The 13,049-nt window shown below is 42.6% G+C and overlaps 1 protein-coding gene across 3 annotated transcripts in view; it reads right to left on the bottom strand.

Moving 5' to 3' along the window:
• The window catches only part of TRABD2B (TraB domain containing 2B), a 420,914-nt gene that overhangs the window by 16,814 nt on the left and 391,051 nt on the right, over positions 1–13,049 (bottom strand). For all 3 annotated transcript variants that reach the window (XM_084637376.1, XM_084637375.1, XM_084637374.1), the window contains one exon: positions 7,592–7,861. In XM_084637376.1, coding sequence (XP_084493502.1) covers positions 7,592–7,861 — 270 coding nt within the window. The remainder of the gene's footprint in view (positions 1–7,591; positions 7,862–13,049) is intronic.

The raw sequence follows: 13,049 nt of genomic DNA, 5'->3' as shown, positions 1-13,049 counted from the left end.
TTTTGGTCTCTTACATGAGTAGCTTCAGGAATGGCCATGGGGGGAGATGGGACATTGGAGGGGGATGGCCAGTGTTCTGAGGTGGCACAGAGTATTCTCTCTCTCGGGTGCTTGACTGGCCACTTCTTGTTCACATGCTCAGGGTCTAACTGATCACCATATGTGGAGTTGGGAAAGAATTTTCCCCCAGGTCAGACTGGCAGTTTTTTTTGGTTTGGTTTTTTTTTGGGTTTTTTTTTTTTGTTTACCTTTTTCTGCAGTGTGGGGTATGGCTCACTTGCCAGGATCATCTGGGTATATCTCACTCAATCAATTAGGTCACAGTGGGGCCTTGGGCACTGGTGTTTATCAGTCTCTCCTATTCTCTGCTTGTGACACTTGATAGTTTAGTCTCCTCTGGGACTGTAATACTTTGGTCCAATTTTGGTTGTTGGGTTTAGTGTGAGGGTGCTGGAGGTTAGACTACATGCTCTGGTGGTCCCTTCTGGCCTTTAACACTATGACTCTCTGACTATTAATTTCTTTCTTTTTGTTTCTTTTGTTTTAACCCTTTTCAGTCTAATTTGCTTAAATTTCTAATCCAAAAGTCACTTTGAACTGGGAAAGGAACACTTTTCATTTTAAAAGTTCTGAAACAGTTTTCCCTGACGTTGGGTTTTCCCCTTGACTTGGGCATTTCATCAAACCTGATTCTGTTTCGTGAATTTCAGTTTAGACCAATCAGCATTTTTCAACAATAAAACAATTCACTGGAAAATTCCCGACCAGATCTAATTGCAAGTCCTCCTGATGAAGTCAATGGGACTACTCAGAGTAAACATGATTCCTAGCAGGCTGTGTTTTGCACAGTTAAATCAGGGCCCGATCCAGTAAAGCACATGGACAGCTTTAAGCACATGTGCGCTTGGAACTATGCACAATGGAGGTATGCACATGCTTAAAGTCTCACTTCCTTACTTTTAAAATCACGAAAGCAACACCATCCGATCATAATGCCACATAGCTTTTTCAATGGGACTACTCACAAGAGAACAGCGAGCAAGATTTGGCCAGGAACTTCATATTTCATTTCATAAAAAAAAGTACTCCTTAAGAACGAGCGTAAGAATCTCCAAGTCACTCAGAAGACATTTGGAAGCTGATGTTTACACTGAACTGGTTAATAACCGGCTGCATTTTGTAGTCACTTGAATATTTGTTGAAGAGCAATAATTGGAGCATGTTATCTAACAAGTCAGAAGGAAATCAAGCCAATATCCCTTCTTGTTTGAGGGCACTCATGGAGGCATCACGGTGATATCAAAGATTGCTGAGAAGAAGGAAGAAGGAAATGGTGGATGGGGTAGTATTTAATAATTAATCAGGAAGTGGACACAAGTTGCAGTAACTTACTTAGGTTACATACTGCAGTGAGATATAGGATCAGATAGCTTTGTTGCCCCTTTATGATGCTCTGGAGGTGCAAAGGGGATATCAACTAGGTGGACATGGCCACCAGAGAATTCCCTCAGTAGAGAGGGAATTTCCAGGTGGTGTAGGGTCAGGGTAGCAGCTCTATATCCCCACCTTGCAGTTCCTTAGTGTAGGGGGCCTGAAGGAGGCATGGACCGGAAAGGCAGGCATTATAGGGCCCTGTGGGTCTAGCACCTGGAAGCGGCCATCTCCAGGCTATAACCAGCTTGTACTCCACTGCCCATGACCCTCTGTGGACACAGATCCTGGGAAGTCCCGCCTCAGGGGCTCTGGTTGGCTCCCCACCCTATATAAACCTAAGGGGTATTCCAGGAAGTGTCTCGGCAACGGTGTGGATTCCCTGTAGCTGCCACAGCCATTCCTTGCTCCTGAACTCCTGGCTTTGACTTCGGCTTGATTTGGACTTCACCTTGTGACTCAGATCCTGAAATCTGACCCTTGGTATCAGTCCTGGCTGGAACCTGATTATGCACTCCTCTGCTACTCCCTGCCTCAGGTTGGTCCCTGTTCTGACCCTTGTCCTGACTGCCTGTGTGGGGTTCCCAACAGGCCTGGCTTAAGCCTCTCTGTTCCTGACTGCTGGAACAGCTCGTTGGAGTCATAGGTAACTGGTCACAAGTTAGAGAAGCCCCAAGGCTACTCTCTAACTAATGCTGGGGTCTAGACAGGGCTCCAGCCAATCTGACAACAGGGGAAACACAAACCACAGAGCCACCATTACCCCTTCCCCATTTCCTATATTGAGCATAGATTGGCTGGAACAGAGAATGGAGCCCATAGTGTCCATCAGTGGCTATGTATCCCTTTAGCATCTACTACACTAAACAGAGAGACTGATGGAATATTTTAAACAAACACAACCCCACTGATGGAAATTTCAATCTCAAAGCCACCATATGAAAGAAAGTCATCTGACCACAATTTACCTGTTAGACTTCAAAAGTGTCTTGGTCTCCTAAAAAGAAAAGCAGCCTTCTCTTTAATGAAACTAAGTACTATATTTCAGCACTGTGTGTTGTGAAAGGGAAACAATTTGGATTCATTTACTGAAATTTACCTTTCAGGTGCAATTAAGCAGAATTAAAAATTTGTACAAATTGACAGCATTCTGTTTTCCATCACTACATTGTCTTCAAGGAAAGGATAACAGACTAACTGTCTTAAATTCCAGCCCAACTGATAAGGTTCACTATATATGGGCATGATTAGGGGAGTTTATTGCACATTGTCACTCTTCATTCATCACTGGCTTAAAGTTTTTAGTCTGAAATAGCTGTCACTTTGAAAAGAAATGGATGTTTGTAATGTTACTGCATTCATCTGGGGTTGAACATTCACCAATGGGCTATCAAGGAAATGCCATTCCCATTCACAGTGGGATTTTATTTCATTTTCAGGCAATAACAGACCTGCAGTTCCATGGCTACATTAGACACTCTTAGTCCTTTCCTTTCTCTGACCAAGTCTCCTCCCCGCTCCTTGAAATTTTCTACATTTGCTCCCATTTTTCATTCTGCATGAATCTGAACCTTCTACTCACCTTCAATGCACTCCATAACTCCACCCCATTAACAGCTCTTGCTCAAGGCTCAGCAAGGCTGTTAATCCCTGATTTGCCCCTCACTCTCATTCTGCTCTACCCAGTCCTTCCTTCTCACCATTTCATTTGTCCCTTTCACTTCCTCCAGACTCTCTGCCTTATTCCAAATTATCTCAGCTCCTGAAATAGTCCTCCATTCACCAACCTCCCGGCCTCTCTACCTGTAAGGAACTTTTCTAAAGACCCTTCTATTCTATGAAGTGCTCAAATGACAATGTCAACAACCGATGGTGTATATATTCTCTAGGTCTTGTAGTATTTTTTGCTTATGGTTTTAAAGTCTAAACCCTTAAGGGCAAGGACCTTGTCTGTTTGCATTCAAATGCCTACGGTATTTTAATTGCCCCAAGCATATAATCAGTAATTAACTATTCATATTAGAAGAGGAAACTGAGTTGATGGTTTCAATGGAAACAGTAAAACTTTCCCCATCCAATTGAAGCAGTGACCCTCTCATAGGGTGACCGGATGTCCGAATTTCTAGGGACAGTCCTGATTATTGAGTCTTTTTCTTATATAGGCTCCTATTACTCCCCCCCACCCCTGCACCTCATCCCGATTTTTCACACTTGCTGTCAGGTCACCCTACCCTCTCAGTGCAATCCATCCATGCCCCCCATCCCCCGACTCTCCCACCTTCCCCCCAAAATCCCAGCTAAGCTAGCTGAACTGCTCAACATTTAGTTTTGTGGAAATCAAAATGTTTCGTGCAAAGAAACAAATTTGAAACAAAATGAAGATTTCTGAAAATGGAAATGAAATCATTTGGTTTCATTTCTAATTACAATTCTCGTTTCATTTTTGACAACCAACATTGCCATGAGAAAGGGACATTTTAATATTGTTTAAATTTTTTTTTTGTTTAAAAAAATAATCAAAATTGGCCATGGCACATTTTTGAATGAAATTGTTACATTTGAAAAAAAAATTGTTGAAATAAAATTGTATTTTTCAACCCCCACATATGACATAGTTCAGCTTTGTAACGAATCTTGGCTTTGTCAGAGCAACAGGGGGAGGTGAATTCCAGATCTAGAAACCTTCTACCGGAGGTGAAAGTAAGCCGGTACGGTCAGGTACGGCGTACCGGCAAGAGCCAGTATGCCGTGCCAGACTGGACCGGCTTCCCCGGGGATGATTTAAAGGGCCCAGGGCTCCAACCGCTGCGGGGAGCCCCTGGCCCTTTAAATCACCCCTGGAGCTCCAGCTGCGGGGCTTGGGCAGTGCTTTAAAGGGCCTGAGGCTTTAAAGTGCTTTAAAGACTCCCCGCCGGAGCTCCGGCAGCCGGGCTTGGGCAGAGATTTAAAGGGCCCGGAGTGCCAGCTGCTGCGGGGAGTCTCAGGCCCTTTAAAGTGCCGTCCAAGCCCTGAAACGCCACCGGAGCTCCGGCAGCAGGGCTCGGGTGCAGCGGCCGGAGCTCCGGGCCCTTTACATCACCACCAGAGTCCTGCCGCCCCGGGGTAGCAGCGGCAGGGCATCTGCGGTGATTTGAAGAGCCTGGAGCTCTGCGGCGGCTGGAGCCCTGTGCCCTTTCACAGAATCACAGAATATCAGGGTTGGAGGGGACCTCAGGAGGTCATCTAGTCCAACCCCCTGCTCAAAGCAGGACCAATCCCCAATTTTTGCCCCAGATCCCAAATGGCCCCCTCAAGGATTGAACTCACAACCCTGGGTTTAGCAGGCCAATGCTCAGACCACTGAGCTATCCCTCCCCCCTTTAATTTGCCCCTGCACCCGGGGGCTCCCAGCCACCTCTGCAGCTGGTAGCTCTGGGGTGATTTAAAAGCCCTGGGGCTCCCAGCTGGAGCCTTTAAATCTTGAAAGGCTTCGCCTCCTCTGGTTCAGGCAATGCCTCTTGCGGTTGAGGCCACCCCCTGCTCAGGACTCCAGAGTACCGGTAAGTCCTTTCAGTTACTTTCACCCCTGCCTTCTACCAGAACACCCTGATGTTATACAAATCTAGAGAATATCAGTTTGTGTGTGACAGCTAGTCCCAGCTCTCAGGATAGAATAAAAGGAGAGAGACAATGTCTAAAATAAAATAATAATAATGTATGATGTTAAATGATGACTCGTCTTTGTTAGACTATTTCAGATGGTGGCTATAACCCCAGAGCAGACTAGAAATACTGTATGAGTTAAGGCCTGAGTGGAACCATTAATTATGGATTTCCTGGCTTTTATAGGTTGAATTCAGACCTTTGATGTTCCTTTAACATTGTTCTCATTTGTTCATTTCCTTTGTTTCTGTATTGGAAGCTTAAAAAAACACCCTAAAATTTCCAAGGATGTGTAGGAGATGGACTTTTAATCCACAGTCCATAAAAGCCCTGCAATTCATGGCTCATAAAGTCCTCTAATCCATGGTCAATAAAGCTTTGGAAAAGAGCTCTGAAACAGTGATTTCATAGTTCAGTGGGGTTCAGACAAGAACCTTTAATCTGGTTTAAATTTGCATGTGTGCTCCGCCACTCACACATTTGGCTTTGAAACTCAACTGAAAATATTGAAGTTTGAAGGCTTTGGATGGAAGCCGACTGAGTTTTACATGGTTTTCACCTGAAATAAAAATGACACAGGTTCCCCTCCCTCCCCAACTTACCCCAGGTTTGTGCACCTTTCCCTCTTACCAAGTTTCCAGTGTATAATTTAACCCAATAATAGAGAAGCTAGGAAACAGCCATGAACTGGGAGAACATTCTTGGTATACTGGGCCAGAGCCCAAGATGGTGTAAAATCAGCATAGCTCAGCTGTGGATCTAACCCATTGAATTTATCTTCTCTTAAGAAATGCCCAGGAGCCAAGCTGGCCACAGAATTATTCTATCGCACCCGTTCAGGGAATAATCAGACTACAAACTCTAATAACTTACACAGTCTTATGTTCTACTATGGCCAATGGGAATGGAACCATTTAAAAAATAACACCCTGTGCAATGCATCGCACTAGGCCCAGCGTGCAGTTGATGCCGATGAAACAGAACTGCCAAAAGCACAATATGCAGCAGCTGGTTTGTAAAGTTCAATACCACATCCATTTTATTGGGAAACCAAAGCTTCCCATGAGCCTCTGATTTTGGATTAACAGTTTGTAATTTTTTTTTAAAATGGAAGTTGCTTTAGAATTGTAACAGCACCAAAAAAACAAACAAACCCCCAGACAAAAAATCATTTGAAAGCACTAAAGCAGATTTATTTTCCCCCTTCTTCATTTTAGATCTTTGGTCTCCCACCCAACCCCCCATATGCCTCCTTAGAAACACTGCTGCAAAGCAAATGTCATGCAAAGTCTTGCTCATCATAGCCTCTGTGAGCCAGAAAACGGACATTTTATCATCTCCTCAGTTCTCATCGAAGGGAAAGGAATAAAAGGTTCAGATTCAGATGAGATCCTGCAGGGGTAGTAAAAGTATCAGTGCAACACTAAGCTGGGGAACCATCCTTTTCAAAATCATTTTTGGAAGCAATGGTAGTTATAAATAAAAAAAAAAAAGAATAGCCAATTCCATCCAGCTGTTTGAACTCATAGCTACATAGCATAGTAGGTATCCTGTCCGTTAGCCTGAATTTATAGATAATTCAGGGAGTGTGGCTAACACCCATACCCCAACCAGATCTGAGCGTTTAACACACCCTTTTGTCCCACATGATGTTGAGCTGGGACAGGCGGTCCTATGGAATGCTGGGACACTGGAGGACTTGGAACCCTTCAAATGGAAAACAAGGAGGTTGCCCTTCTCTGGGATAACTCAGATCACAAAAGCCAGGACTGAGTGCATGAGAGCTGGGGACAAAGCGGCTCCATCTGTGGAACAAACTTCCAGATAAGACCAGGAGAATCCAGACTCTGACCATCTTTAAGAGACACTGCAAAACCTCCCTCTTCCAAAGAGCCTTTCCACCACAGCATAGGTCACACTCAGAACAGTGACACCCTCACCTGTCCATGCACCCACCCAAAATAGGAAATAAAACATGTAACATGGATAAATCAACCAATCACAACATAAAATAGTTCGAAAAAACCTACAAAATACACAAATGAAAAGCACAGTTTTCACCCCAACATGGGAGAAGTACCAGAGACTCCATGCTTTTGCTATCAATTTTAGATGGAAGGCGGTCAGATACTTCTGTGATGGGCACCAGTATGTAACCCTAAGATGAACAGCTATATTGATAGATAGGTAGCCACTTCCAAATAATGTTTGTTTCATTTCCTTTGGTTTGTTAGCTGGCCTTTATATACCTGTATTTTAAACCTCATCATGCCGACCTCTCTCTTTTCCTTTCCAGTTTGGATCCAATGTATCTATAACAGCTTAGCCTTCATCCCAACTCCCATATTCCCCCCTCTATGCCTGAAATATATCCTCACACATTCCAGCCCCAACTCCTTACCCCCAGAGTCCCCTCATGACTCATGACTTTGTTACATCAGCCAATCAGTGGGGGTCAACAGTCAAGTCTTGAGACAATGAGAAGGAAAAAGTTGCTGGGGTAATAGCAATGACTCACCTGTCTTCTATTCGAACCCACAGGTCATTGAACTGCCTTTGGCGATGGTGTTTGTGCTGCTTCTTATGCCATTTCTTCTGACGGCCAAACTCTTCCAGCTGGCTGATGCTATCTGGTAGCAGGAGGTGAGGTGGAAGGCTGTCTTCTTCATCTGACTGAAGAGGAATCGAAGAGGGAGAAGACACTGGTACAGGCTCAAAAATATGGACAGCAGATGCAGCTGTTCCTGAGGACCCTCCCGAAGAAGGGCTTGTGTTCTTTGTCCTTGAGCTGCAAAACACATATAAATGTAATATGTTAATGGGTGACCATCCTAACAAAAGCCTGATAGAAAGAACTATACCAGCCACTGTGAAGGCACATGAGGATGCGAAGGGCTTTTCCTACAGCGGGTTGGGAATTTTTTGATTAAACGTTTTTTTCCCCCTCAGACAACATCAATTTGTCAAAACAAAAACTTTCCATGGGAAAGTGTCCGTTTCAACACAGTTTTCAACTTGAAGAATTTTTGGAAAGAAGTTTTGAAATCGTCTAAGCATTTCATTTCAATATTTTAGAAAGGAAAAGATTTCTGGCTCAAAACATCTTTTTGGTTAAAAACCTTAAAGACGATTGGAGTACAAAATTAAATTAAAAAGGTCAAAATCAAAACAAAAGATTTTGAAATCATCTAAATGAAATAGTTCAACTGACCTGCAAACTTTCCCTCCACCTCTCAGGTTTTCATTTTACAGAAAAAGTCAAGACTTTGACTTTTCATTCCTGTTTGGGACAGGAAAAAAATTGAAATCTCAAAAATGTTCAAGGGATGGAAAAACCTTTTTCCTCACAGGTCTAACTTTTACCTCTATGCAGTGGCCAGGCACAAGTGTGGTACTTCCCATACCTGATGATATAAGATACCTTTAATAATAAGCTCTTCAATCTAGCAGAAAAAGGTATAACATGATCCAATGACTGGAAGTTGAAGCTAGACATAAGACCATAAAAATGGCCAAACTGGCTCAGACGAAAGGTCCATCTAGCCCAATATCCTGTCTTCTGACAGTGGCCAATGCCAGGTTCCCCAGAGGGAATGAACAGAATAGGTAATCATCAAGTGATCCATCCCCTGTCACCCATTCCCAGCTTCTGGTAAACCGGGGCTAGGGACACCATTCCTGCCCATTGTCAATAGCCATTGACGGACCTGTCCTCTATGAATTTATCTAGTTCTTTTTTGAACCCTAAATTCAGACTGGAAATAATGTGCAAATTTTTAACAGTGCGAGTAATTAACCATTGGAACAGCTTACCAAAGGCTGTGGCGGATTCTCCGTCACTGTGGGAAATCACACTATTGTTAACAAGCGGTTACCTTTGTTGAGGTCAAGGTGCATACAGGGTGGAAAGATATTTCCCTTCTTTCTTTCACTTTTAGAAGAAAATGCATTTTGTAGCAAACAACCATTTTCTTGACTCTTACAGTAATTATATTTGGGCAGCCAAATTTGGACTAGCAATGGGAGAACCTTATTATGTTTGAGGAAGGATGATCCAGTAGTTAGGACTGCAGGCTGGGATGTGGAAGACCCAGGTTCAAGTATTATTAATTATTATTATCCCCATTTTATGCATAGGGCATAGAGAGGTTAGGTGACTTGCCCAAGGTCATATAAGAAGTCTATCCTAGTGCTGGGATTTGAACCCAGGTCAACTGAGTCCCTTCACCATGGCCATCTGAACTACTTCCACCTCTTGCAGCTGTACACTTTGGCTGGAACAGCTATGAGAAATGTCAGTTGTTGTTGTGTGTGTTTTTGTTTTGTGTTTTGCTAGAGTTTTAATAATTCTTGCTTATGGTCAGGTTAGAAACACAATACAACAGCCTCTCTCTCATGGAAATGCTAAGGTACCCAAAACAAAGGCACACAAATAATACAAAACCAAAGGGAAACTTTTCCTAACTTAAAGAAAAGTTCACGTTAGATTTGAGATTTGAGCGAAGGTTCAATTGGGGCGAGATCGAATCTTCATCTATCCCAAGAGTGGTCCAAAGGGTACAGCGAGAAAAAAGTGGCATGAAACGCATAGTCAATGTGGCCTGCAAAACTATTTGTATTACACTGAAGCTGTGCCTTTTCTGACAGAAACAGTTAAAGCCCAGTTAAAAGTTTTGCCTCCTGAGTGAAACCAGTGAGTAACAAAAAATTCTTAACTTCACTGGTGACAATTTACAAAATGTGCTTCAAAGTGAAACCACATGTTTCATTATGGAACATTTTGTTCTAGTCCAAAAAAAGATTCATATCTACTACTATTAGTAGCTAATTTGTTCTTAAATCCATTAAGACAGCACTCTGAACAGTCAAAGTCACTTTCCACTATCTCATATTGCCCCTAAAAGTCTTTCCAATGTCACTCATCTGGATCCTCACTGCTACTAGGCATTCATTGTTGCTTACAGAAGACTTATTAATAAAGACACAGTAACTTTGACATTCAAAGGCAACAATAATGAGACTCTTCAAAGCTCAATAATGCTCTTACACCTAACCAAGAGGCTTCTCACTAAATTCTCTAGGCTTGTTATGAATTCTAAAAACAGCTGATATTTCTTGACATTTCAAAATGTCAATGAGCCAAATTCTGACACCTTTACTCATGCCGAGTAGCACTTTACTCCACGGAGTGAACTATTACTCAGTATATGGGCATCAGAACTTGTCCCAATGAGATTCTGCTTCATGACTCATGTTGAGAACATTAATAAAAACATTTTGCACCTCTGTGGGGTCTTTCATTGAAGAATCTCAAAATCTTCAAAAACATTTATTACGTTCCCCAAACCCATGCAAGATTGTAAGAGATAGATAGGGATCCCTGTACTCACTGTTAAAGCAAAGCTACCCCCAGAAGGGTAGGAGGTATTGTAAGTGTCTAACAACATTTCAAATATGAAATGGCAGAACTATTAAATACGGTACCGGATGACGGGAGGATAGCTAATATAACTCCAATTTTTAGAAAAGATTCCAGAGGTGATCCTGGCAATTACAGGACGATAAGCCTAAATTCATTATTAGGAAAACTGGTTGAAACTGTAGTAAAGAACAGAATTGTCAGACACATAGATGAACACAATATGTTAGGGAAGAGTCAACACAGCTTTTGTAAAGGGAAATCATGCCTAACTAATATATAAGAATTCTTTGAGGATGTCTACAAGCATGTGGACAAGGGTGATCCAGTTGATTCAGTGTACTTGGAAGTTCAGACAGCCTTCATCAAGCACCCTCGACAAAGGCTCTTAAGCAAAGTAAGCAGTCATGGGATAAGAGGGAAGGTCCTCTCATGGATCAGTAACTGGTCAAAAGATAGGAAACCAAGGGGAGGAATAAATGGTCAGTCTTCACAATGGATAGAGGTAAATAGTGGTATCCCCCAAGGATCTGTACTGGGACCAGTTAGGGTGACCAGATGTCCCGATTTTATAGGGATAGTCCCACTATTTGGGTCTTTTTCTTATACAGATGCCTATTACGCCCCACTCCCTGTCCCGATTTTTCACACTTGCTATCTGGTCACCCTAGGACCAGTGCTATTTAACATATTCATAAATGATCTGGAAAAAGGGAGCTGACAAAGCTTGCAAAAGATACAAAAATGCTCCAAAGTAGACTGAGAAGAGTTACAAAGTTGGTCCAATAAAAGATATGACCACACCAGCCTTTTCTCTCTAATGGGCTATGGATCAGTCCCAAAATCCTCAGTGTGCTACTCTGAGTATTTATGAAAAAAGAAAAGGAGTGCTTGTGGCACCTTAGAGACTAACCAATTTATTTGAGCATAAGCTTTCGTGAGCTACAGCTCACTTCATCGGATGCATACAGTGGAAACTGCAGCAGACTTTATATACACACAGAGAATATGAAACAATACCTCCTCCCACCCCACTGTCCTGCTGGTAATAGCTTAGCTAAAGTGATCATCAAGTTGGGCCATTTCCAGCACAAATCCAGGTTTTCTCACCCTCCACCCCCCTACACAAATTCACTCTCCTGCTGGTGAGTGGAGGGTGAGAAAACCTGGATTTGTGCTGGAAATGGCCCAACTTGATGATCACTTTAGATAAGCTATTACCAGCAGGGCAGTGGGGTGGGAGGAGGTATTGTTTCATATTCTCTGTGTGTATATAAAGTCTGCTGCAGTTTCCATGGTATGCATCCGATGAAGTGAGCTGTAGCTCACGAAAGCTTATGCTCAAATAAATTGGTTAGTCTCTAAGGTGCCACAAGTCCTCCTTTTCTTTTTGCGAATACAGACTAACACGGCTGTTACTCTGAAACCTGAGTATTTATGCTCATCTTACTGTGATAGTAACAGGGATAAAAATAGTAACATACCAGTTTGTTTATATAGCCACTAAGCATGGTAAGCACAGTTATATTAAGAGATACCACAGAGATAAGTATGATGCAAAGGTCTAGACAGAGAAGATGGACTCAAGCAGGGTGAAGGCAGGATGCCAAGAAGTGACACAAATGTACCTAATGAGGCATGAAGTTATTAAATACAGTGGTGAGGACACTAGCCTAAGACTAGAGAGAGACCTGGATTCAGTTTCCTGCTGCACCACAGACTTCCTGTGGAATCTTGGGCAAGTCACTTAGTCCCTCTTGTGCCTCAGGTCCCCATCTGTGAAATGGGGATAATAGCATTGCTCTACCTCCCAGGGCTGTTGTGAGGATGAATACATTAAACGTTGTGAGGAGCTCACTTACTATAAGACAGTGTACCATGCAACTAAGTACCTAAGAGAGATAGCGTATGCATATACATTAAAACTGAGCATTGCCCTATAGCAGAGTTACATGACATTTCTGTGGAACTTTTCTATTGATGGTTATTTCCACATCTCCCAAAATGTTTCCAGTATTCTGAACAATCTGCAAAAAGGTCACCACAATAATCTCTTCATCTGATGCCTGACCTGTACACACCAAACAAACTACCATATATGTTCATTTCTACAAGGAGAAGATCTGAAAGTGCAGATCATGCATGGGGAAGTTCTCTGGCCTGTGTTATGCAGGAGGTCAAACTAGATGATCATAATGGTCCCTTTTCACCTTGAAATCTATGAATGGTTTCTTGAAGGTGCATTGAAGCATCAGAACCCAGCATTTCCAGATTGTGTCACCTTCTCCCTTGTTTCTAGAGCTCATAATGTTCTGAATTCCTAGAAGATTGGAGCTGGTAGAGAGGAAACTTTGTAGGCTGAAATTCTGGAAACGCTTTTCAGAGAGTTGGATGACCTATCCCTATTAAAATTAATGGGGCAACCAAATCCCTTTGGTAGTTTTGAAACTCTCAATCGTAATTCCTTCCACCACTGTTACACAACCCATGGGTTGTAAACTCGATATTCTGGAACATTCTTCAACAAGAGGATAAATAAATAGTGGAGCAATTACAA

Source organism: Lepidochelys olivacea (assembly GCF_965140295.1).
Source record: "Lepidochelys olivacea isolate rLepOli2 genome assembly, chromosome: 8".
In the NCBI taxonomy this organism is placed as follows: domain Eukaryota; kingdom Metazoa; phylum Chordata; order Testudines; family Cheloniidae; genus Lepidochelys; species Lepidochelys olivacea.
This window is presented reverse-complemented; position numbering and strand designations above follow the sequence as displayed.